This window comes from Ursus maritimus, unplaced genomic scaffold, assembly GCF_017311325.1.
Source record: "Ursus maritimus isolate PB19 unplaced genomic scaffold, ASM1731132v1 scaffold_2, whole genome shotgun sequence".
Lineage (NCBI taxonomy): Eukaryota > Metazoa > Chordata > Mammalia > Carnivora > Ursidae > Ursus > Ursus maritimus.
This window is the reverse complement of record NW_024424452.1, coordinates 78,965,793-78,989,418: the sequence shown is the minus strand read 5'-3', so window position 1 is coordinate 78,989,418 and position 23,626 is coordinate 78,965,793. Positions and strand designations below refer to the sequence as shown.

The 23,626-nt window shown below is 46.7% G+C and overlaps 1 protein-coding gene across 1 annotated transcript in view; it reads left to right on the top strand.

Annotated features, from left to right (window-relative positions):
• TNR (tenascin R) overlaps window positions 1-23,626 on the top strand; it is a 79,938-nt gene that overhangs the window by 600 nt on the left and 55,712 nt on the right. The window contains exons 2-6 of the mRNA XM_040636241.1: window positions 2,460-2,936; window positions 8,976-9,239; window positions 12,667-12,782; window positions 15,038-15,188; window positions 20,369-20,638. Coding sequence (XP_040492175.1) covers window positions 2,460-2,936; window positions 8,976-9,239; window positions 12,667-12,782; window positions 15,038-15,188; window positions 20,369-20,638 — 1,278 coding nt within the window. The remainder of the gene's footprint in view (window positions 1-2,459; window positions 2,937-8,975; window positions 9,240-12,666; window positions 12,783-15,037; window positions 15,189-20,368; window positions 20,639-23,626) is intronic.

The window sequence follows — 23,626 nt, the reverse complement described above, 5'->3', positions numbered from 1 at the left end:
TGCGGGGCAGCCCCTCCCACAAAATCCAGCCCCTCCTCGCGTGGAGGGAAGAGTGCACTCGTCTGCCCGTCCGCAGCTCTCCGCTGCTACGTCTCAGATCTAAATGCGGTCCTTCCCGGGGGAATCGGGGCAGGGATTCTCCACACTGCTCAGCTAGTTTGAAATACATTAACCTGATTTGGGGGGTATGAGTCAGGTAATGGTACATCGGTTCAGCGCAGCAACTTCTGTGGCGAGCAGGGAATTTGGTGTCTGTCTTCATTCATCTTTGGTTTTCACAGGCTGTTGAATTGATATCTCTCCATGTTAACCTCAGGGACTAGAGAACGCAGGCGCTCTGTTCGCTCAGCCACAGCCTTTCTCCCATCTGAGTAAATGATAGTCATTAAGGTCTCAGAGGACCTGTCCCCATCTCCCGCAAGATCGAGGTTTCCGCTCCCTCCGCAGACACACCCACGTGCGTGCGCATGCACGCATACATCTGCTCATGCGCGCGCACGGACTCGCACACACTCGCAGAGCGGATTCCACGCTCTGAAAGGCTGAGTGGCCAGGAGACACCCACTCCCTGACTAGAAACCCGAATTACTATCTTGACCTCTCTGGTTGAAGTCATTACATCTTCAGAGCCAAGCTCCCTGAGTTCAAATCCTGCCTCTGCTACTTACTAGCTGGTATTTAAGCAAGTTACATAACCCGTGCCTGCCTTCCCCACCTACAAATGCTGATAGACTCCAATGACAGGGATTGTTACATATAAAATTTGGGGTATTCAGAGGAAAGGCTGACTTCTGGTAAGCACCATGTTAGCAACAGTTATCAGCTGACCCTTAATAAATAGAAATTGTGTTAATCCCCTTTTGTCCTCAGTCCGCTCACCCAGAAGGTACCTTAGACCCATGCCGGTCATTTTTTAATGAGAACAGGAATTCTTCTTGCTATCTTGGGTTCCAGTTTTCACCTCTGTAGGGTCTGGTATCTCGAGGCTTTCACAGGGAAGAGGCAGGAGGTGGCAGGGATGACATGAACGGGGCCTGGATGGCCTGCTTGTCCAACGGATATCAGACATGTTCATCCTGTGACACCAAAATTAGGGGAAGTTTCTTTTTTTTTAATAATTTCTTTATTATATTATGTTAGTTTCTGAATGGTGAAATATTTCACAAGTTTTCTCACCTCTTTCTCGTCCTCATAACCAAAGCTATAAATAAAGAATGTGAAGAAGAGAAAGTCCAGTCGTTCTATCTCCCTTTTTCCCCTTTCTTTAGTAAGTTTTCCTTTTCAGCGGAGCTGAGGAATACAGGGAAGTCATAGGTGTCCGTGGACATGAACTCCTCACTGCCCAGGAAGCTGGACGGCTTCTGAGAGGGCTTTCTCCCAGCCTCCCAGCAGGCTCCCTGGCAGATGTGGGAAAATCCACAAGCAAGAACTATGTTAAAGCAATGTCAGCATGGTGTCCTTTCAGACCACGGGGCTAGGTAAAGTGGCAGAATTAAAAAAGGATATAACTTGCTTGACTTCATCTCCCCAGAGCCAAGCACAGAGAAGGATGCCAAGCAGGTATTGGGAGTGTGTTTGCTTAATTAGTTTATTTGACTCATGCTAGACAGATAAATTTACCCCTGTAGCTATGGTGTGGTAAGGGCTAGGACAGAGACATGCATAGAATCCAAAAAGATCACAGCAAACAGTAACTAAATGAGACTGAAGTTCTGGGAAGCCTTAGAAGTGACCCTGGTGCTGAGTTGTGATGAGCCAGGTTAGTTAAATGGCAGGAAGGAGAGGGAGCAAAAGATGGGTCTGTAGCACATATGACCTTGCCCTGCATAGCAGACTCAGTGCTCAGCCGACATCCCCTGGGGTCTCCTTCAGTCCCCACAGCCAGATCCTGGGTGTCTTTGTCAGGGACTGTCCTTGGGCTAAGGGAACCTCCTTGGCCTGCCCAAGGAGACAAGGTTGGGCATTTACACCACCCCAGAACAGCCCTTAAGCCGTGGTGAGGTGAGACCTGCACCGTGGCCAGAGGGGCCAGCAGGATTAAACCCAGGTTATCCTCCCTGGGACTTTGCCTGTTAACACACCCTGGCTTGGGCTCCTCCCTCCCCTATCTCCTCCTCTCCCTGACCAGTTTCTCCCGGGAGCACTTTCTAATAAGTCACCTTGACCTGAGTCCTCATCCAAGGTCTACTTCTAGGGAACCCAAGCTAAGACACACTGAAGGTGATCTCCTGGAGGACAGGGGGCCAGATCTCATTCATCCTTGTCCCCAGCACAGTGCGAGGCACAGGTAATCCAGATTGGGTGAAAATATTTATGAAATTGGATCGGTACCACACTAGGTTGCGCTTGACTGTCAGCCACACGAATCTGACCAGAGAGGCAGGAGAGTTCTCTGCCCGCCCCTCCCCATGCGCCAAGGTGCCACTGCGGCCCTTTGACCTCCTCCTTGACCATTCCAGGACAACTGGACTACATCCCTCACTGCAGTGGCCATGGCAACTTTAGCCTCCAGTCCTGCGGCTGCATCTGCAATGAAGGTTGGTTCGGCAAGAACTGCTCCGAGCCCTATTGCCCCCTGGGCTGCTCCAGCCGGGGCGTGTGTGTGGACGGCCAGTGTGTCTGTGACAGCGAGTACAGCGGGGGCGACTGCTCCGAGCTCCGGTGCCCGACAGACTGCAGCTCCCGGGGGCTCTGCGTGGATGGAGAGTGTGTCTGTGAAGAGCCCTACACAGGCGAGGACTGCAGCGAGCTGAGGTGCCCTGGGGACTGTTCAGGGAAGGGGAGATGCGCCAATGGCACCTGCTTCTGCCAGGAGGGCTACGTGGGGGACGACTGCAGTCAGCGGCGGTGCCCGAACGCCTGCAGCGGGCGAGGACACTGCCAGGAGGGGCTCTGCTTCTGCGAAGACGGCTACCAGGGCCCCGACTGCTCGGCAGGTAGGAAGAGGGCTGCGTAGGGCGTTCGGCAAACTAACTGGAGGTGGAAAGAGAGATGGGAGGGAAGGTGTATTCCATGCAAACGAATTCCCAACTGGGTTGTGCTCATTTGCTGTACAAGAGAGCCGATTTCTTGAGTCAGTCACAATTGATGAGGCAGACTTAAGGGGGAAAGAGCAGACGCCAGAAAAGGTCAAGTGTAGGCTGAAAGCCTGGAGACCGGAGCAGAGGCAATGCTAAGAATGCTGGCCTTGCGGTGGAGGAAAGCGGAGAGGCACGCCGTGGGACCACCTCAGGCAAGGCCACCCTCTAGCTCAGGGTGCTTCCAAGAGCTCCACCTGCCCCCAGCTGTCCCCCTGGCCTGTTGCCATGTTCCAGGGACATGTCCTTTTCCAGTGCTACTGCACAAGAGGGCAGTTGGTCTGTGATAAACAGACAAGCTAGGCACTCTGGTTCTTTCATAACTTACATATGGCAAGGGCTCACTAATTGGTGAAATGCTCTCGTGTCCACACGGACAAAAAGTATTTATAGGCAAGGAATTAAATGTAAACAGGAATAAAGTCCTAAAGACATCAAGCAAAAGCTCACGTTCTCACAATTGGTACAGAACACTAAAAGGCCGTGACTCACCTCGCTTCGGACGACATGGAGCACATTGGCACCAACCCCAATACATAGTCTGACTCTGTGGAAACGGATACAAAGGTGATAGCCTGAAATGAAGATCTAAATCCGGCGGAGGGGAAAATATTAATCTCTCACTGGAGATTTTTTTTTTTTACCTTAAATTAGATGATTTTCATCATTTCACTGCTGCGGCTCATCCCCTTCTGACTAAATCAGTGACTTGCTGATACGTTTTGTTTGTGTATCAGGTTATATGACTGATCTTGATCCTTTCCTGTTACGGTTGAATCTATAATAGCGGGTTCAGAGTGCCCACTGGGAAGATTTCAAATAAAAAATAACAGCAATCGAATATCTTTAAACTTTCTGATGGGTTATCTCCTGGGAGGTCAGCGTCATTAGCTTCCTGTCCTCAGCGTTGCCAGTGATCTTCACCTGGCTAAGCGGACCAGTCCGACAAGGTCCCTGCACCTGTGACTTCAACTTAAATTCTTTGGAAAGATCAATGGCAATAACGAGAAAACAAAACAGTAACGCACTGCTTAGGGAAGGAAATCTTCTCACGTTCCTTCATTGTTTTCCATATTGTTATTTCATTTAGCCTCCCAATTTTGTTTACTGAACTGAAATGTCGTTCTAAAAACACATACAGTTGTTATACCAATTGTTCCAAAGGAAAATTCAAGCAGAAGTTAAGCCTCGTCATGACGTGAAGCCTTGTTTGCATCCAAAGTCACGAGGGAGTTGCTGGCAAGGGGAGGCTGAGGCATGGCCCTGGGTTCCAGCCACAGGACGAGGCTCTGTGAGGCCCCAGCAGGGGACGCTAAGGGTCCGCGTGAGCCATTGCTCCGGATGGCTACTCTGGAGCCCACATGCTTCTTGATAGAATAGATCTTTGTTGGGCTCTACAGACCCGCCATGTTCCTGCCATATTCCTGACCCTGCTTTTCTACAAGAATGGGTCCATTTGCAAGCAAAATCTGAATCCGATCCTGGATCCAGACTGAACTGGAGATAAACCCACCTGGTCACTCAGGGAAGTCTCAGCAGCTGCTGGCACAACCGCAACTGGGTGGAGTCCAAACGGGAACCCATGTTACTCCAGCACGTTAGCTCTGTGCTGTTTGAAGACGACTTCGGGAGGCCCAGATGAATTGCTTTACAGGTTCCAGAAGCATGTGAGGAAGGACAGTTGCATAACCTTCACCTGTTTCTATAGCAACCCCGGAGCCACCACTCATTGCAGGTGCTGCTCTCAATGCCTGCCTTTTAAACCGAACACCACAGGTCTCTTCCAGAGAAGTATCTAGGTCATTATCTAAAGTGCTCCTTTGCTTGCTCTTTGAGAGAAGGCTGTGGGAGAGGGGACTCTTTACCCACTGTTTGACATTTCTGGCCAGATGCACACACCACAGCGTCACTGCTTCCCTCGCCAGCAGGCGTGAGGACAGGAGAGAAAAGAATAAGGAAGGTGAAACTGTGGAGAGCCACAGAATATACCTCTGCACGAGTCCTTCTTTTCTCTTTGGCAAGGCCACGGCAGAGAGCTGCCTGTTGTGTGGGCTTCATTTTGAGCCCCTAGACCACCAGAGCTTGGATACAGCTGAATAGCGTCGACAAGGCCACTATATTTGACTCCCAGCCTTGATCTTTGCTCATAGCGTGCCACAGGACAAAACCTCAACCTTTCTGCCTCTGTTCTCTGGCCATGTAAAGATAATAGAACAAAAAAGTCATGAATATGAACGCTCAAAACAGGCCGTAGAAAGAAGCTACACTGGGCTTCTCGTTTTACAAATTTAAAAAGCAGCAGTACAGAGAGGCAGAAAGATTTTTCTAGAGCCAGACCGCTAATTAATGGCGGAGCAAGAATGAGAGCCTTGGTCTCCTACCAACTTCTAGCACTCTTTAATCCTCTCCGGGATGCTAAGTAAAGCAGACTTGAAAAATAAAAATTATAAAAGCCACATACACAAAGAAATGGTCTTTTGATAGGAAAGCTGAGCCCTGTCAAATGATTTTTTTTTTTAAAGCCTTAGCGGTGGAGGAGAGAAACATGTTAAACTATTTGTCCACATCTGTCCCCAGTGAAGGAGGTTAGCACAGGATCTGTCCAGTGAACTGGCCAAAACTCCCTATGAGTCAGCAGGATTAAAGAACCACCAGAGCAGGACTTGAAACAATCCAGATTGCTGTTCCCTGGACTTCAGTCAGACCTGCGGAGATCCATCAACGTCAGCCCCTGCCTCTGCCCACACTGCAGCCAGCCCAACCTTTGGCACCTGAAATTACTCGCTCCTTGGAGCAAGACACTTTATGGAACGGATTCCAGCTGCTCTCAGCACACATGTGCACAACTGAGGCAGGATCTAAAAAGTAACCGGCATAGAATCTTTGCAGATAAAGCAACTCCAATTCTTCGAGCCACAATTTATTCCTTTTTAACTGCCTGCTCTTTCCCCCAAAGTTCAAAGTCGGGACCCCAAAGAAAGTAAGACTATGAATACTTTGCTTCCACCCTCAATTCACTGAATCAAGGCGTATGGCTCTTCTACAGTTTCTTTTAATAATTCAGTATCATTTCACCTTATGGGAATTACTGACACCAAGGTACACAGCTGCTGCTAATTTATAGGGCAAGTGCTGGTGGTCGTGGCTTCTTCCATTGAGCCATGACCCCCAAGAGTATTCCCACCACAGACAACACCATTGCTGCTTTATCATCACGAGTGAGGGCGGTGTTTACCACCAGGCTCAGGTCTCAAGATAAAAAATTTGCCAAGTTAAGCTGTCAAGATAAAAAATCCTTCTATACTCCCTTCTTACTTTAAAATCCCAAGGTTCTCTGCCTGGATCATTATTAGCTTTATTTTCTGGAAGAAGGAACCAAAAAGAAATATACTGACTTGTCCCAAGTGCCCTAGGAGTTGTCGATGACTTGAAATTTGGAATGGCCATGTCTATGGCTATGACAGGAGAAGTCCCACTTCGGAAACTTGGAATCAGTTGTGTTGAATCACAAGAGGCAAGCAGTAGAGAATCCTTTTTTAAAATAAGTTTCTGACTTCTAGGATAAGCACCAGTCTGAAATTTATATCTTAAAGAATAGTCTGAACTCTCCTTCACGGTAGTTTATTTCGATGGCTATGTATAAATGAGCAAAGGCATTACGTGCAATCTATAACCTGTCCTACAAATTGTAGGGGGAAGAACACCAAGTGTAGAAGATCTGGGTTTGAGAACCAATTCTGACCCAACTCCCTGACTTTTAGCAAGTCCCTTAACCTGGGTCTCAGTTTCTCCATTTGTAAAGTTGGGTTAGTTATATCTACCCAATCTACCTCATAGGGCTGCCATTAAAGGATTTTTTAACATTACAGGTAGATGGTGTGTCTGAACATGTGTCTATATTTTATAGACTGTGAAATGCTGCGCAAATGTAAAATGGTATTGTTTACTGGCTAAGAGTTTCTAGAACCATTCTGCCTGGTTCAAATCCTTGGTTCTGTGTTTGCTGACTGTGGGAGTCAGTTTCCTCATCTGTAAAATGGGGTAATAATAATACCTATCTCATAGTGTTGATGAAAGGACAAGACGAAACAGTCCACATAAGAATGGTTGGCATTGTGCCTGGTGTATGGTAAATGCTCAGTAGAATCATGCAAAGTACTGACAGATTCTATATATAAATTCATCTTCCCTTGGTCCAGGGGCCAGGCTATCCCAAAGGTCTTAGTGCAGTTCAGAGCTTTAATAATGTCAGAATTAAAAATGATATAAGCTTATAAATGATCGTTTGAAGTTTAATTATTTAAATCTCATTGACATACGTTTAATTTTATAAATTAAACAAATTTAAAAAAGGAGTGTTTAATTTTTTGTTTGTTTCAGTCAGCATTTGCCATCTCCAATCACAGGGAGCTCTGCTTTCGAGACTGTTTTATACAATGAATGGTTTGGGGCACAAGCAGTCAAAGCAAATGCCCAGCACTGCAAATATATGGTCCTAATTCCACCCCATGAGTCTGAGTTAGAGGGCTTGTCATTTCTGCCTCTGCCGAGGATTTGAGGGCACATGTGTGAACAGAATAGAGAGGACAGGTGCTCTCCACTCACACAGTCTGTGAACAGCAGCTGGCTCAGTCTTATGCTTTTGGTAAGGTGAAACATTCAAAGCCAGTGGTGACTCTTACACTAACTAACATCTTCACCACATGTCAACCTGTAAGTTAATTACGACTATTTCAATATTGTCCCAATTTTTTATTTAATCTCTGGGCAGGTCCAATGACAGGCACACTGGAGTTAGCCTCCCAATGGGTCTTAAAGGTTCAGTTATTTAATACCCACACTCCTGGTGAATATTCACTTCCTAAGGGAGCCATACATGAAAGACTATTTCAGTGAGGCTTATTCTTGGGTGATATTCTGAGTAACATTTGAGATGTGGAACAAGAGAGAAAAATAAGCCCTCGAGAAAGCTTCTTTATCATCATCCCCAAGATCAAGGCTAATAAAAACCAGTCTAACACAAGTCACATTTCTTTCAAAACCTCAATGGCTTCTTTTTAAGAGGAAAAATAATACAATAAAGGGTTATTGAATGTCTTCATCTGGCTATGGTATCCAGAACCTACTGTTTTGGCTTCTTATGTTTTACAAGATAACCAGGAATAAGCCTTTATTCCCACTTGCCAAATCAAATATGGGCTCCTAAGGTAATCTGATGACATACACTTATTTAACGACCAAAAATGTTGGCCAGTGGTGTGCTGTTAAATATGTAACAACTAGCTCTCTGAGGGAAAAAATTAAAAACCCTGCTTTATAGCGTTTGCCAGTTTCCACGGTGGAAATACTCCTTCCATGGCCAATTTCAGACTACCAACATGACATATGTCACGCAACATGGGGTTGGGAACAGCTGTGCACTAGAATGCTGTTCTACAGTCTTCCCCCCAGAGAGGTACAGTACACGTGAATTATCTCGAGGGCATGTTTAATGGTAAAATGTCATGAAATAATTTGAAAGTAATGAGTTTTGAGTATTTATTCCCTTTGTTTTTAATACCATTGACTTCACTGTACATTTATACAATTGAGTCTTCAATGATGGCTGTATTTAACAACAGTCTTGAAAAATTCCTGAAAATTTGACATTCAACTCTCACAAGCTAGCAGGAGCTGCTCCGGCTCACCACTAGCTCGTGGCCCTATGGGGAGAGAAGTACTAAGCACAGACGAGGCAAGAACCTGACCACAGAAGGAGTTACAGATCACTCTAAGCCAGTGAACGAAGCAGAACATACGGGCAGGGTGTGTGGGGTGAGATGTGAGGAAGAAAGTTGAGTCCAGGATGGGGAAGGCAGTCCTCTGAGCTCATGCTATCTGTGTATTGCCTCCCGGTAGTTGCCCCTCCAGAGGACTTGCGAGTGGCTGGTATCAGCGACAGGTCCATTGAGCTGGAATGGGACGGGCCGATGGCAGTGACGGAATATGTGATCTCTTACCAGCCGACGGCCCTGGGGGGCCTCCAGCTCCAGCGGCGGGTACCTGGAGATTGGACTGGTGTCACCATCACGGAGCTGGAGCCAGGTCTCACCTACAACATCAGCGTCTACTCTGTCATTAGCAGCATCCTCAGCCTTCCCATCACTGCCAAGGTGGCCACCCGTACGTAACATTTCCCCGTCCTCCTTCATTTTTCTTTTCTCCTACATGAGATCATGGGCATTCATGATAGCAGTGTCTTTTCTTAATTCTTCAGGGATGCCTGCAATAATCACTGCTCTTGAGGGCAAGGGCTTCCGACGGGACCCACTTGGAAAAGGGTAAATCACTAAAAAAGCACATCCGATTAAGAGAATTTCCAAATCCGGTCAGCTCCCATCAATTATAGAACCAAAAGGACAAAAAAGCAATTATTGAGTTCTGACTTGTTATAAGCTCAAGTCTGATTAGAAGTCAAAGAAAGTATGAGACTTATACAGACTTTGAATCTAGTTAGGGATTCAAAACCAGAAGATAGGAAATAGGACGTATAATAAGCAAGTGCTAAATGGTATGTTACAGATGGTAAGTGTGTAGCGGAGTGGGAAAAAAATCTTATTTAAAACCACACTGACGACACCCACTTCTCCTCGTAGAGGGGTGGCATAATTTCTTCATGGTCTTTTGTTTAGCAAAATATAGTCTATTTTGATTATAAAAGTTGAGGCTCTAAGGGATAGTTCAGAAAGATTCAGTGGAGAGAAAGAGCGGCAGAGACAAAGGCCAGCTAAATTGCTCTCCATAAGAAAGAGTTTTCCTTTTTATTTAGAACAGGGAAAAATTCCTATAGGTGGATATCTGGTTTTACATGTATTTTGTTTAAACATAGAAAAATGTCAAAAGACTGCATACCAAGAATTAACATTGGCTACATCAAAGAGTAGAATACGAAGATAGGAAGGCAGTTTTTTTTTTTCTTTAATACCACTGGTTTCTTAAATCGTCTTTCCCAATATTGCTTCTCCACCTCTCAGATGCTGGGAAGGTGACTTGCAATTCAACTCTGATACTATCTACCTGGAGTGAGTGTCAGGTCCCACAGGTTAGGGCCTGAGTCTCACAGGACTATCCTCACCTCAGGCTCCAGTCACAGGTCCAAAGCTGTCACCTACTCCTGACTGACCAGCTGTAAATTCAAAGGGTTCCCACAGTCCTTTCCTAGGTTTAATAATTCTTTAGAACAACTCACAGAACTCAGGAAAGTGCTTTACTTATACTGTCTGATTACCAAGGATACAACTCAGGGACAGCCAAATGGAAGAGATGGTTAGGGCAAGCGATAGGGGATGGGGTGTGGAGCTTCTGTGTCCTCTCTGGACACATCACACCCCCCAGCACCTCCCCTTACCAACCTGGAAATTCTCTAAACCCTGTTGCTTGGAGATTTTTATGGACGTTTCACTCTGGAGGCATGATTGAATAGGTCACTGGCCATTGGTAATTAACTCAGTCTCCAGCCCGTCCCCCCTCCCTGGAGGTTGGAAGATGGGGCCGAAAGTTCTGATCTTTTAAATCATGACGTGGTTTTTCTGGAAACCCGCTATCTAGTTATCTTGCCATCATACAACAGATATTCTTTTTTTTTAATGTTTTTTTATTATATTATGTTAGTCACCATACAGTACATCCCCGGTTTCCGATGTAAGGCTCGATGATTCATTAGTTGTATATAACACCCAGTGCACCATGCAATACGTGCCCTCCTTACTACCTATCACCAGATATTCTTATCACTCTGGAGATTCCAAAAGTTTTAGGAGTTATGTGCCAGGAACCCAGGGACAAAAACCAAATACTTTTGATTTCCATCACGCCGAGATTTCAGCAGTAGCAGGACACTGGATCAAGAAGTAACTGAGAAACAGAAGCCCGTGGGTCAGGAAATGGGACTTCTCACCAAATAAGGGATAAGAGGTTCCAGTCCACTTTATGTAGGTCTCAAAGGACAAGATGGCATTTGGATAACAAACGCCATGAAATTTCAGAGAAGGGAGAGGTCAAAGGAAGAAGAGCTGGCCTTGAAGGCTCCTTGGACTTGAATTGCACTCGAAAGGATAGGGACCGGCAGAGAGGAAAGGATTTAAGAAATCAGCCCATCCCCTTGCTTTCCAGGTGACAGAGATGCTGTTATAATACTGGATTCCCCCAACGAATGCTGACTCTGTAAATAGGCCTATAATTATCTCTGTTTATATTTGACCTTTTTTTCTAAATTCCTCTGGTGCCTGAGAAGCAGTTTTAAATATCTTCGATGATTGTGTAGAGACGCAGGTCACCATCTGCTGCTTTTCCCACCTTGCTCCGGGATGAGTCACCACGGCAAGTGCCTGGCCCGACTCCCAGGCGTCTCCTCTCCCGTGCACGTGCACGCGCAGTGATGAGGTTTCCATCCCCCCCTCCCCCCGTGGCCCGTATTATGCCCATTCAGGGCATCCCCTCAGGCGAGCTCCCAGGTGACAAGGACAAAATCATGTAAACTCACCTGACATGCCTTCAGGTGGGTTCAAAATCAGACCTGCCTTTCAACCAAGAAGCATGAGGAAGCTTCCAAACAGGAAGGATGAGAATCTGTCAGTTTTCCAATGGAATATCCCACGAGAGGCAAAGCTAAAATGGGAGCGGGCTCCCTGGAGAACTGAGAAAAGTCATGCTGTCCTATCTCAGGGCTGGTAATTGGAACTCCATTAGGACAAGCATACCTCCACCTCACTGAACCTGTGCATGCCTGTGTGTGTGTGTGTGTCTGTGTGTGTGTGTCTGTGTGTGTGTGTGTGTGTTTGTGTCTGTGGGGGGGATTGGAGTCAGAAAAAGGGGAGATTAAGAAAGGAATGAGAAACAAGATAAGTGAGGCAAAGGTGAGTGAGGGAGAGAAGAGACAAACAGTGAAGAACTGGAGAAAAGAGGGAGACAGTGGAGTGAGAGCAAACATCCCAGGATCTGCCATTGTCCTTTGTGTGTGCCTTTGGTTGCCTCGTGGACGTGAAATGGAAATCTTAGACCATCCTAGATATGGCAATTTGAGCTAAATGAAATACTCTGACTGCACATCAGATGATCAAGAAAAGCATTCTAGTCTTTATTCTGAAGTTGGCTTTCATCTTTAGCCAACTCTGTCTGTGCCTCCCTCTTCCTGGGTGTGAAATGGGAACATTTTATTGCCTCTCAGGAATCCTTAGAGCCTCCAAAGACAGTGTTCAGTCCTCTGAGTAACGCATCGTATTAAATACCAAGATCTGCCACATTAGTAAGGAAAGGAAGGGTTGTCTCTTTTGTATTTTAATATCAACCTATGATGGAATAGACAGCATTAAAAAAGTATTTATTAGATTACGTTTTAAGTTCACTCCAGTATCACCAATACAGAGCAGCACCAGGGCCATGACAGAGTGGGCCAACCCTACACCTGGTGCCTGTCATGTCTGTAATAAGATTGGGACTGCCCACCACACCCAAGGTGTGGAGGGATGGCACCCAGGCAAAGCCCCAGGTGATGCTCTCTGTCCCTGCCAGGGATAGCCGTGACATGGTCACCCACATTGCTGTGTTCCAGATCTCTCCACTCCTCAAGGGCTACACTTCAAGACCATCACAGAGACCACCGTGGAGGTGCAGTGGGAGCCCTTCTCATTCTCCTTCGATGGGTGGGAGATCAGCTTCATTCCAAAGGTAATGTCCACCTGTGACACTGCCAAACAGCCTCATTTGGCGTATTCATACCCTCAACTTGGAATCAGAGGCTGCAAGGACAGCGCTACCCAATGTCTCTCTCCATGCAGCTGAGGACGCGAAGGGAGCTTTGGTGGTGTCTGAGCTATAGAACATCTCTTCCACAAAGGCGTGGTGGACGGACGAGCAAGAGTAGCCCTGGCCTCACACCCTGGCTTTGGAAGACGGGATGTGGAAAGCGGCCACCAGGCCCGGCTCTCTGCTCAGAAAGCTTTAGAGTTTGGCAAGCTATCATTTTAGCAAGTCTAAAAACCGAACCTTCAAAATGTTGGGGCTTCTCTTTAGGACATAAGGAAAGCCAGACTGAATCAGTAACATGGCTTCGTTCCATGCAGAAGATGCAGAAAAGTCAGCTTGCGTGGCCGGGCTTGGAGGCATAACACGAAAATACCTTTCGTAACCTATTAATTGAGAAAATTTATCCTTGAACACATTACATTATTAGTTTTTGAGTTAAAAAGTATCCTGATTGCTTTCTCTTCTTTGAAGTAGCATTTTCTTGTGTTAATCTAGAACTTTCCCAAGTTGCCAGAAGCGCCTGCCTACTTCTGGTTTTCCAGAATTTGCTGACCTTCCTGATATTCTCCCTGCCTCTACCACTCATGGGAGTGTAATGTTTAATCCTAGGCCTTACCCCATCTTCATCTTTCAGTATCAAATAGCATTTTTCCAGTCATTCATCAGACTTAATGACGGATGACACATATTTGGCTAACAAGACAGTGATCTCACCATTATTTTACTTCAAAATTCTTCGAGGCTGGGACTGTTGGGGCTACCAAAGACCTTCCAGTTCACAGAGTATGACCCTTCATTTTACATCGAGTTTGTTTAGTTTAAAGAGACTAAGACCAAGACTCAGAAAACTTAAATAACATCAGATAGCTAGTTGGTGGCAGGCTTAACACAAGAACCCAGGGCTCCAGAGTTCTGTCCACAAAGCAAGACTTTCCTCTCTATGTGAGTAGTCGTGTCACTGCAAGCTAAATAGAGCAGGCATTCTGTACAAATACCTTCTTGTATGTCTTACCTGCATTAAAATGGCCACTAACGTATGGGACGCAACTGGGTGTGTAACAGGGCAGAGAGAATCCTATCACCCTGATGCTGAGGCAGAAAAAAACTATGCTAGGTTTGCCTATTTTACATGTAATATGTAAAACTCTAAATAAGACCTTGGCCAGGGCATGCCAAGGTCAAACACATGGCCACATAGAATAACTGTGATCTGTAGGTTGCAGCTACTGGCTGGGGGGCAAGGGAGGGGGAGGAGGGCGAGGGACATGAGTCACAGTGATTTATGAGTATGGCTATAAATTATATATAGGGCACTCCGGGTGACATAAACAGAGTCCAGAGAATAGGGAAGAAGGGCCGTGACACAAAAAAGAGTCTTCTTGTCCCTTCCATTTCCAGGGACACACACAGAAAATGTATAATAACAGACTTGAGAGGTAGGTACGTAGATGATCCTGGACCCGACATCATCCAGTTAATCCTTCTTATTTCTTCTTCCACCAATTTGTCTCTTCTCCTTTCTCCTTTGTGTTATTCTTTGTTCCATGCTTCCTTTTTCTCTTCTTTGTACTTCCTAGCGGGTTGTGTCACTGGCTCCTAACTCATCTGGGTGAAGGGAAAACAAGACATTGACAGATTTGCACCCAGTGTAACAGCATGGAAAACTCCAGATAGAGCAAAATAATAGCTCCAACTCATTAAAAAACTGGCAACATCTTAGTTTGGACAATGTTGCATGTATACGTATAGATGTATGTTCACAGCCATACACAGACACGAGTCCACTCTTCTAAATAGCCAAGGGCATGGTCATCATAATAAATGCCCCAAAATCTGATGGATGCTAACCGTAACCATCAAATATGGAATCTTTGGCAAGAGTTAATCCACATCACCTCATGACCAATTTTTATTGGCGAACTCAATAGACTCAGGGAAGGCCAAAGAAATGTTCTTGAAAGTTGATTCTCCATTTGCCAAATCCTCACAGTGTGGTAAGATTCTTACTGAGTCTGCTGGGAGTTTTTCCTGGCCCCAGACATTCAGCTGTCAGCATCACGGGAATAGATGTGGGCCCCATTTTTAATGAACAATTCACAGTCAATGTTCCACACTTTTCTCTTCCAATGATTTTTCTCTTTTGTCTTTTCTGCTTCTTCTTTCCTCCCACCTTCCAGAATAATGAAGGAGGGGTGATTGCTCAACTCCCCAGTGACGTTACATCCTTCAATCAGACAGGACTAAAGCCTGGGGAGGAATACATTGTCAATGTGGTGGCTCTGAAAGAGCAAGCCCGGAGCCCCCCTACCTCGGCCAGCGTCTCTACTGGTGAGTGCTTCCAACCTTCTTCCTCCGCCTACGCATTAGGTCATGCTAGGAAAAGGACAACAAATTGCCCAAGAAGTAGAGGGACAAAGGGTGCTGGGTTCTGTCCCAGAGCAGGAAATGATGTGGATACCTGGAGATGGAGCAACTCTACCAGATGCTTAACTGAACATCTTCCCTATTACTAATCCTTGCAAGCGCAGAAAACTGGGAGAATATTATATGGGGAAAATTCTTTGTTAAGATTTCCAGGATATTTCTTTTGATCTTATTCATTAAGAGGCTTCATTTGTCAGCCCCTGGTATCGAGAGCTTGGGAACCAGCAAGAACTGACTCTTATCTATTGTGAGATTTAGCGAAAGTCATCCAACCCTTCCCAAACTTGCCACCATTTTCCAGGGATGAATGAAAATACCTCCTTCTTTGAGTTGACATGAGGATTAAATTAGAAAAAGCACACGAAGTGATTAGGACTATGCTGATGAGAGAGTGCTCAATACCTATTGTATACACATATATGTAGAGAACACACGTAGAAGTGAGAGCAAGTGGAAACAAAGCATTCAAAATCAGTACCTGTGAGTTGGGTCACTGTTCAAGGTGATGACTTAAGTTGATTATTAGTTCATCCCCCACGTTAATCTTATGCAAGATTGTCATTTCTAGATTCCATTCAGTAACTGCATCATCTTTTGCCTTGTTGTTTTCTTAGCTAACAAAGGATGGCCAACTTCAATGCTGTAAATTAGCAATCATGATGCATATGTGTGTGCCCTCCCCAAGAATTTCTCAAAAGTTACAAATAGCATCGGGTATCATTTTGGGTCTCATTTTATTGATGGGGGAGCTGAGCCTCAAAAGTTAAGCACTTTTCCCTTTTAGTTGACAGAAACTGAGATAGGTGAATAGTGAAATAGCTTTGTTTTTCATAAACTGACATTGACACCTAAGAAAGCCAGTTATGGGTTTAGGACAAAGGCCAAGTTGGCCAGAAGAAAGAACGACAACACCGTGTAATGAGACCATGTTTATGGATTAGTGATTCATACTTCGCTAATTGGATCCAAACTAAATAACATCAGGTGCTGAGGCTTAGGCTCAGCCTAGAAAATATTGGTTTTAAACTATTGTGGCATTAGATTATGTTCCATTAGAGCACTGGGGCTCCATGGCAGTGGCTCAAGGCCAGGATGAAGGGGAGATTCAGGCCTCTGATGACATCCACACCCATGCCCAACACGGCCTCCAACCAAGGCAGCTCCACCTGTTTTATATTTTGTACGGTCATTTAAGATTTTCTTCCTTAAAGGAAAAGAGTATTATTCCCCCTAAAAAGGCTTTAAAACTACTGTTCTAATGCAAATATGTTTTAGAAGAAACTCCATAGCCATACAACCTAAAAGTGCTCTGTAGGAATATCTTCGGACGCCAGTGACTAGAGTTTTTCCACGACTCTGTTCCCCAAGGTTATGGCGGAACCTGGCATTTCATGACGTGTGTAGATGCGCCACCCCTGGGATGGAACGTTTCAGTGCCTCCAAGTCATTCCTGTGAACCGACATTAAGAAACCATGACTGGAAAACAAAAGCCAGGGTAGAGGAGATGGTTCAGGAGAGGGCAGAGAAGAGCATGACAGCTGTAGAAAGTTTTTCCTCCAAACTCGAGGAAGAGAGTCTAACCAACTACTCAGTCTTCTACTCAAACCATGTTTTTATGAAATTTGCAATATTTTTTGGTTTGGAAGTTCCTTAAGATTCAAATTCCAGATTTAAAAATGTGTGGTAAGGCTAGGCAGATTTTTTTTTTCAATTGAGAAAAATGTCCTAGTTAATACTTTGGCATTGCGTACAGAGTCATGAAGAAATGGAAAGAAAAATATTTATTCCAGTTGACTTTCTGAGTAGAACTTGTGTTTATTTAGAAATTAGGACCTAAATTGAAAGCAAGCTGATACCAACCTGACTGGAATGGGGACACCACTGAGTGGCCAACAGAAGGGCAGAATCCAAGGGCGGCTACAGAAAAGAAGGTTGTGTCCCAACCCTGTCGGCTGTTTTCAGGAAACGATTGTTTAATTATTTCCTTCTGCCGAGGTCTGACAGACACCAACCCCCTCCTGCGAATCTCTGAGTCCTCAAAGGCACTCAGACTGACTTCTTCCAGGCAGGCCCTTTAGGGAATGCAAATTACTAGACCTCCTGCAACTAGAAAGTTCTCTGTGCTGCACGATTATGTTCTAAATGGACAATCCATTATGATTAGGGTCTTGGGGTCTTAAAGAGTTAAAGGACAAAAGCCTTCCAATGTCATTTGAGTTTCCGTGACATTTTTTTTTTTCCCCCTCAAGAAGCTCCAGTTCTTTGAAATGCTTCCCTTTCTTTCTCATGGATACAGAGGCTATTCATTCATCTCATTTCCTCAACACCCATATACTGAGTATCTATGTTTCAGGCTTTATGCTTATACAGCAGCTGGAAGACCACTTCCCCCATTTTGTTATTAAATTAAATTAGATTTAAAAGGCCCAAGTTACCTAAAACCATTAAATTCAGCATGCTGAAAACATCTGGATGTGTTCTGTTAAATCATATTATTGCCCCAAATATGAAAAACAGAACTTCATTTTAACTCCAAACCAGGTGGCACCAAAATGGCCTGGTGATTTTCATTTTGGCTGGTACTAAGCCAAAAATCCTAAGCTGCTTAATAAAGAACAAGACTGGGCTAGACCCAGAAAGAGGGTGGGTTGCCCAGGAAAAGGCCCAACTCTGAAAGATTAAGAAGCTCAAAATCAGACAGAGTCCATCCTGAGGAAATGCTCCATTTTGGAAACAGTAGGAGGTGGTCCAGAGTGGACTGGTTTAAAAAATCAGTCTTAGTCAAGACTCTCTGGTAACAAGGAAGAAAATTTTTCTTTAACTAGCTAAAGCAAAAAAGAAAATTTACTGGAAAGACATAGAAAGACATGTCTCCTGAAACCCTAGGACCAGAATGTATCTGGATGTCACAAAAAGCTGGAGAGTGGAAAGCCAGGTTCAGGTTACTTTCTCTGTCTTTCTAGAGGCTCCCAGAGTCACTCATTTCTCCTTCTCTATGTACATTTGTTCCTAAAATTCTGCACCCAGTTCTAGTGTGTGTGTGTGTGTGTGTGTGTGTGTGTGTGTGTGAGTGTTTGTGTGTGTGTGTATGCATGTGTGCGTGTGTGTGTGTGTGTGTGTGTGTTTTGAAGAGGAGGGCCCCCCCACAAAGCAATTCTCTGGACACCAGCTGGGCATCCTACGATTCCGCTCACTTCTGACACTATCTACCAGAGACAGGAACAGATTCCATAGGTTGAGGGCTCAGTCCCACAGGACTGCCCTCCCCTTCAGAAGCCAATTGCATATCCAGGTCATTACTTGTGTTTCTGACCAAGTGGCTGTAAATCAGAGGTTCCCACCACCCCCTGCTCAGGTTTGATTAATTTGTTAGAGCTGCTCCCGGAACTCAGGAAATCCATGTGCTCACAAGATTACTGGTTTACTACAAAGGATATGAAAGGATACTGATCAACAACCAGGTGAAGAGATACATTGGGCAAAGCCCCGAACAGAGGAGCTTCTGCCTCTATGGAGTTTGGGGGCCCAGCATGGTGGCACGTGGAAGCGTTCTGGTTCCCCAGCCTGGAAGCTCTCTGAACCCAGTCCTTTTGGGTTTTTACAGAGGCTTCATTACAGGCGGCATTGATCTTGACTGGAGGTCAGGAGCGGGACTGAAAGCTCCAACTCTCTAATCACATGGCTCACTCCCCTGGCAACCAGCCCCTATCCTCACCTCATTAACATCACAAAAGACAATAGCACTCTCATCACTTAAGAGATTCCATGGGTTTTAGGAGCTTTGTGCCAGGAAGGGACCAAGACCAAATATGTGTTTATGATAAATCACTCTCTCCCCTCTTCACTCCCCTCCCGCCTGTTTTCTCTCTCTTCAGATCAGATGTTTTCTATTTATGTGTGAATATGGTAGAGAATGGTCATACCAGCCCTGGCTCTACATGGTCCCAAACCATCTAACCAGAGAATCTGAGCCTCTGGTTCCAATTCCAAAAATTTGAAGAACATTAATATTAATATTAACCAGCTCCAGCCAGAGGGGCATAGTCATATTATAAATGCAAACATGGAAGCTGGGCCTACTTTTTTAGAAGGTGATGAGTAATTCAAAAAGGACACATTGGCCATGCAGACCTGCCATGAGGAGTTGAGGACAGCATTGTCTACTCTCCTCACTAAGTTCTTTCTTTTTCTATTTCCGTTCTACATTCTCTTCCCTTCCTGGACCTCACCATTGTCTAATTCACTATGAACAGGACCCCAAATGGGTGCTGGAACCATGGATGGTGGACCCCCTGGGACACCAAGCAGCTTTTCTAGGTGACGCCACCCCACGATGATGTTCTCCTCAGCCACTCAGTGCCAGAGGCCAGGGCTCAGGAGGGACATTCCGTGCCCTTCTAGCTCAGGAATATGCAAGAACAGGTGGGAAAGAATAGCCCACAAGTTGCTCTTCCTAAACTAAGGTCTTTTTTTTTTCCCAGAAGAACAAGTTTCCCAGAAGGTGTATTTACGTCCACCATGCAGATGCCTGTTGGGCTGTGATACTGTCTTAGCAACTGGACTGAGTTGTGGGTGTGGCCGAGCAGGGACATCTTTTGGACATTCATGATGCCCTCCTTTGGCAACCAAGTTGGAAGTCTCAGATATTTAGATGGAGCTGATAATCTCATAGATCTTTCGTCAGGGCTCAGAGAAGGTGAGAGAAGGGCAGGACACATACACCAGAAGCGCATCTCGCAGTTCTCTGTGCCATTACCTCCCGACAGAAGCAATGCTGGCCTCTCAAGCCAGCGGGTGCCCTTCCCCTGCCCAAATGAGGAAGTGTCAGCACTGAAAAACCAGAGCCTGGTGAGAGCAAGATTCAGGGGAACTGAATTCCAGTGTCACTTCCCCTGTTGTGAAACTGTGTGTCCTCAGGAAAGGGATTTCGTCTTACTGTGTCTCATTTTCCTCATCTGTAAATTGGGAAAATACTCTCCATCCTCTCTTTGACTGACCAAGCTAACCTAAGGAGGAAAGGAGAGAGCTAATTTCAAACACCCATTTCTCAGACTCTTTTTTCTGCTTGATCTTTTTCATTCAGTCATTGATGGGCCCACACAGATCCTGGTTCGAGATGTCTCGGACACTGTGGCCTTCGTGGAGTGGACCCCACCTCGAGCCAAAGTCGATTTCATTCTCTTGAAGTACGGCTTGGTGGGCGGGGAAGGCGGGAAGACCACTTTTCGGCTACAGCCTCCCCTGAGCCAATACTCAGTACAGGCCCTGCGGCCCGGCTCCCGCTACGAGGTGTGGGTCAGTGCCGTCCGCGGGACCAACGAAAGCCAGTCCACTACCACCCAGTTCACCACAGGTAGGCTGGGGGGGGGGCGGGGGGGCGGGGAGGGAGAGAGGGTTGTGCCAGCCTGTGCCATGGTCACATCAAGAGGGGTATCGAGGGGCAAGGTGACATTGCTTGGGCGTCCACCTTATCCCAGACCCTGCAAGAAGGGAGCAAGAGGCGGGGGGCTCAGTGAAGTTATAAGAAGGCACAGAGGAGCACAGCGCACCCCTGTTTGAGAGAACTAGGTGCCTGTCCTGCCTCTGCTACCAGCCAGATCTGTGACCTGATCTAAGGCTCTTCTCCACGGCTCTCAGGCGTCTCCTTAGTAAGATAAAAAGTTCGTCTTGAAGGCATGTACGCGTCCATATTGCTAGCCCAAATGGCAATTTTGTGAGAGTTCAGAAAATGTGCCCTCCCTCGAGGTGCTTTACTGCTATTTGCGGGCAGTTGTAATAATTCTACAAATTCATAATGACTACACAGCACGGCGGCGCCCGGAGGAGTTGTGCGCAGCCCGAACTGCACGGCCGGCAGCAGGCCTTCTGCCTGAGACTCTGTGACCCCTTCTGCCCTTTGCAAACACTGGCAGGAAGGCTCATGGGAGGCCTGCTCCCACAGACAGTAGGCTGGCTCCCACCTGCCTCACTGTGATGACCCCTCACCCCCCTTCCCAAGGCTGTCAGGACTCGGAAAGAGCTTCCCCCACAGTCAGGAAAGGCTGGACCTCATGGTGACCTGCTCCCTGACTCTCTCGGAGCCTGTCAGGCTGACCAGCTAGGGGACAAATAGGACAGGCACCCTCCGACCACAGGCTTCCCAGCACTCTCACTGGCTCAGCGGGGGCTGGGATCAAATAGTGAGTCTCCACCTGACCCGGATTCTCATCTCGGTCTCTCTACCCTGGAGAGGTCACACATCGAGGAATGTCTCTGCCAACTCCAAGTCGTGCAGGATCAAGGGAAACTGCTAGCATCTGTAGGATCTGAGGACCAGCACCTTCTGATGGGGCAAAGTAGGAGAATCGCTAATTCAAGGATCCTACTTGTGGTGTGGCCCAAGAGCTGTTAGGGGTGGGATAAACGAGCTGAGGGGCTTCACGGTGGTTCAATCAACAGCACCATGATCCCCCAGCTGTGTTTACAATCAATGGACAAATAAGGCAAAGAATAAGACAGAGGGAAGCCTAAATATCCCCTAGATTGGAGCCTGTAGCTCAGTGTTGGAGCAAGATGGGCTTGCAAGGTGGTGGTCCCTGTGGCGCGGGGCCAGTCCCGCCATGTGGCAGAAGTCGGGGGACTACTCAGGTGAGGGTTTGTACCATGGAGGAGTGTGCCTGATGCCTGGGGAGAGCTGGCTCCCATGAGAGGGGAGCAGAAGGGCAGTGCCTATGTCCTGCCACAAAACTCACCATTGAGGGAAGTCCACCTTCCCCAGGGCGAGGAAAAGGCCAGAGTCTTATAATGGGGCTCCCTGTACACAGAAAGACTCATTGAGAGTGGGTGCACAAAGGCAGCAAGTGTGGACACCGACCAAATGGGGACAGCAGGGCTTGATTCAGAGAGAGGTTCTCTCCCAGCTCCTGTGCCAGACTCCACCCCACCCAGGGGAGCACAGGTCAGATTGTTTACTGAACACGTCTTGGGATCCCAGTGACTGAATATACATCTAAAAAAAATGGAACTAAATTCTGCCCATTTCTCTTTCCTTCTTCTCCTCCACTTAATCCACATTGCTCGGGGCTGAGCATGACCTGACACACGGCCCCTTCGTGGGCCAAGGTCAAGGTCAGCCGTTCCCCGGCCACCCCTCACACCCCACAACACCGCCTGCTAGCTCAGATCGTGGGATCTCCTGGGGGCCGCGATTCTGTTCTGAATTTCAAGACAGTTTTTGTTTGAAAAGTGGTTTCTTTGTGCTTTGCTCAGATAAGGAGTTTGAAGAGGCAGGAAAGGAGAAGAGCACTCTCAAGCAGCACGATGAAAGGCAAATGCGTGGTGTTTAGGTCGACAAGATGGAAGCAGGATTGGCTGGTGGCCCAGGAAAATTCCAATCAAGACAATTACCTTCTGCCTGCTCGGAGCTCCCCTGAGTTTCAGCTCAGTGCTGCGTGATTCTGTTTCCGGTCGCTGGCTGATTGGCAGTTGTTAGGGGGCTGCCTTCTGGCCTGCGCCTCCAACATGCTCCCCTCCGCTCAGCAGGGGAGGGGCCACGGGGGCGGGAGATGCCAGCAGCTTCGCAGAGGAGCTCTTGGGGTCCAGGGCTGCCAGCCGAATGGGGGGGGGGGCAGACCCTCGCAGTAGGGCCCTCCATCATTTCAGAACTCCGCTTAAATTCAGATTAGCCGAAGTGCTTTTCCAGGTGATGTCTCCGACCCTAGGAGCGCACTAATTGCCCTGGCAATTAAAGCAGAGATTTGTTTCCTGCATGGTGAGTGGGACATTTGCCCGGGTCTTGGAGCTGCTCCCAAAAAGGAAAGCACCCTGATGGGAGCACAGGGGTGAGAGAGAAGGCCAGTGGTTAGAGAGAAGCCAGCCCAAGGAACCCGGGAGGCCAATCTCGAGCACCTTCCTGCCCTCGGAGGCTCTGGCTTCAATAACCTTCATGAAGGCAGTCCTGGGATTCTTTCTCTCCATTGGAGGCCTTCTTTCTGAGCACATGTCTCAGGGCACCAAACTCGGCCTCCAGAGCATTTGGCCAAAGCAGAGGCTGCTGCTCTAACCTGAATGCCCTAGACCTGTCTTGAATGCTGTTAGGAGTTGAATTGTGTCCCCTAAAAAGATGTTTGATTCTTAACCCTCAGTCCCTGTAGATATGACCTTCTTTGGAAATAAGGTCTTTGCAGATGACTGAATTAAAGGAGGTCCTTAGGGTGGGTCCTAATTCAGTATTACTGTGTGTCCTTATAACAAGGGGAAATTTGCACACAGAGGCAGGTACACAGGGAGAACACCATGTGAAGTTAAAAAGCAGAGATTGAGGGGATACTTCTACAAGCCAAGGAATGCCTAAGATTGCCAG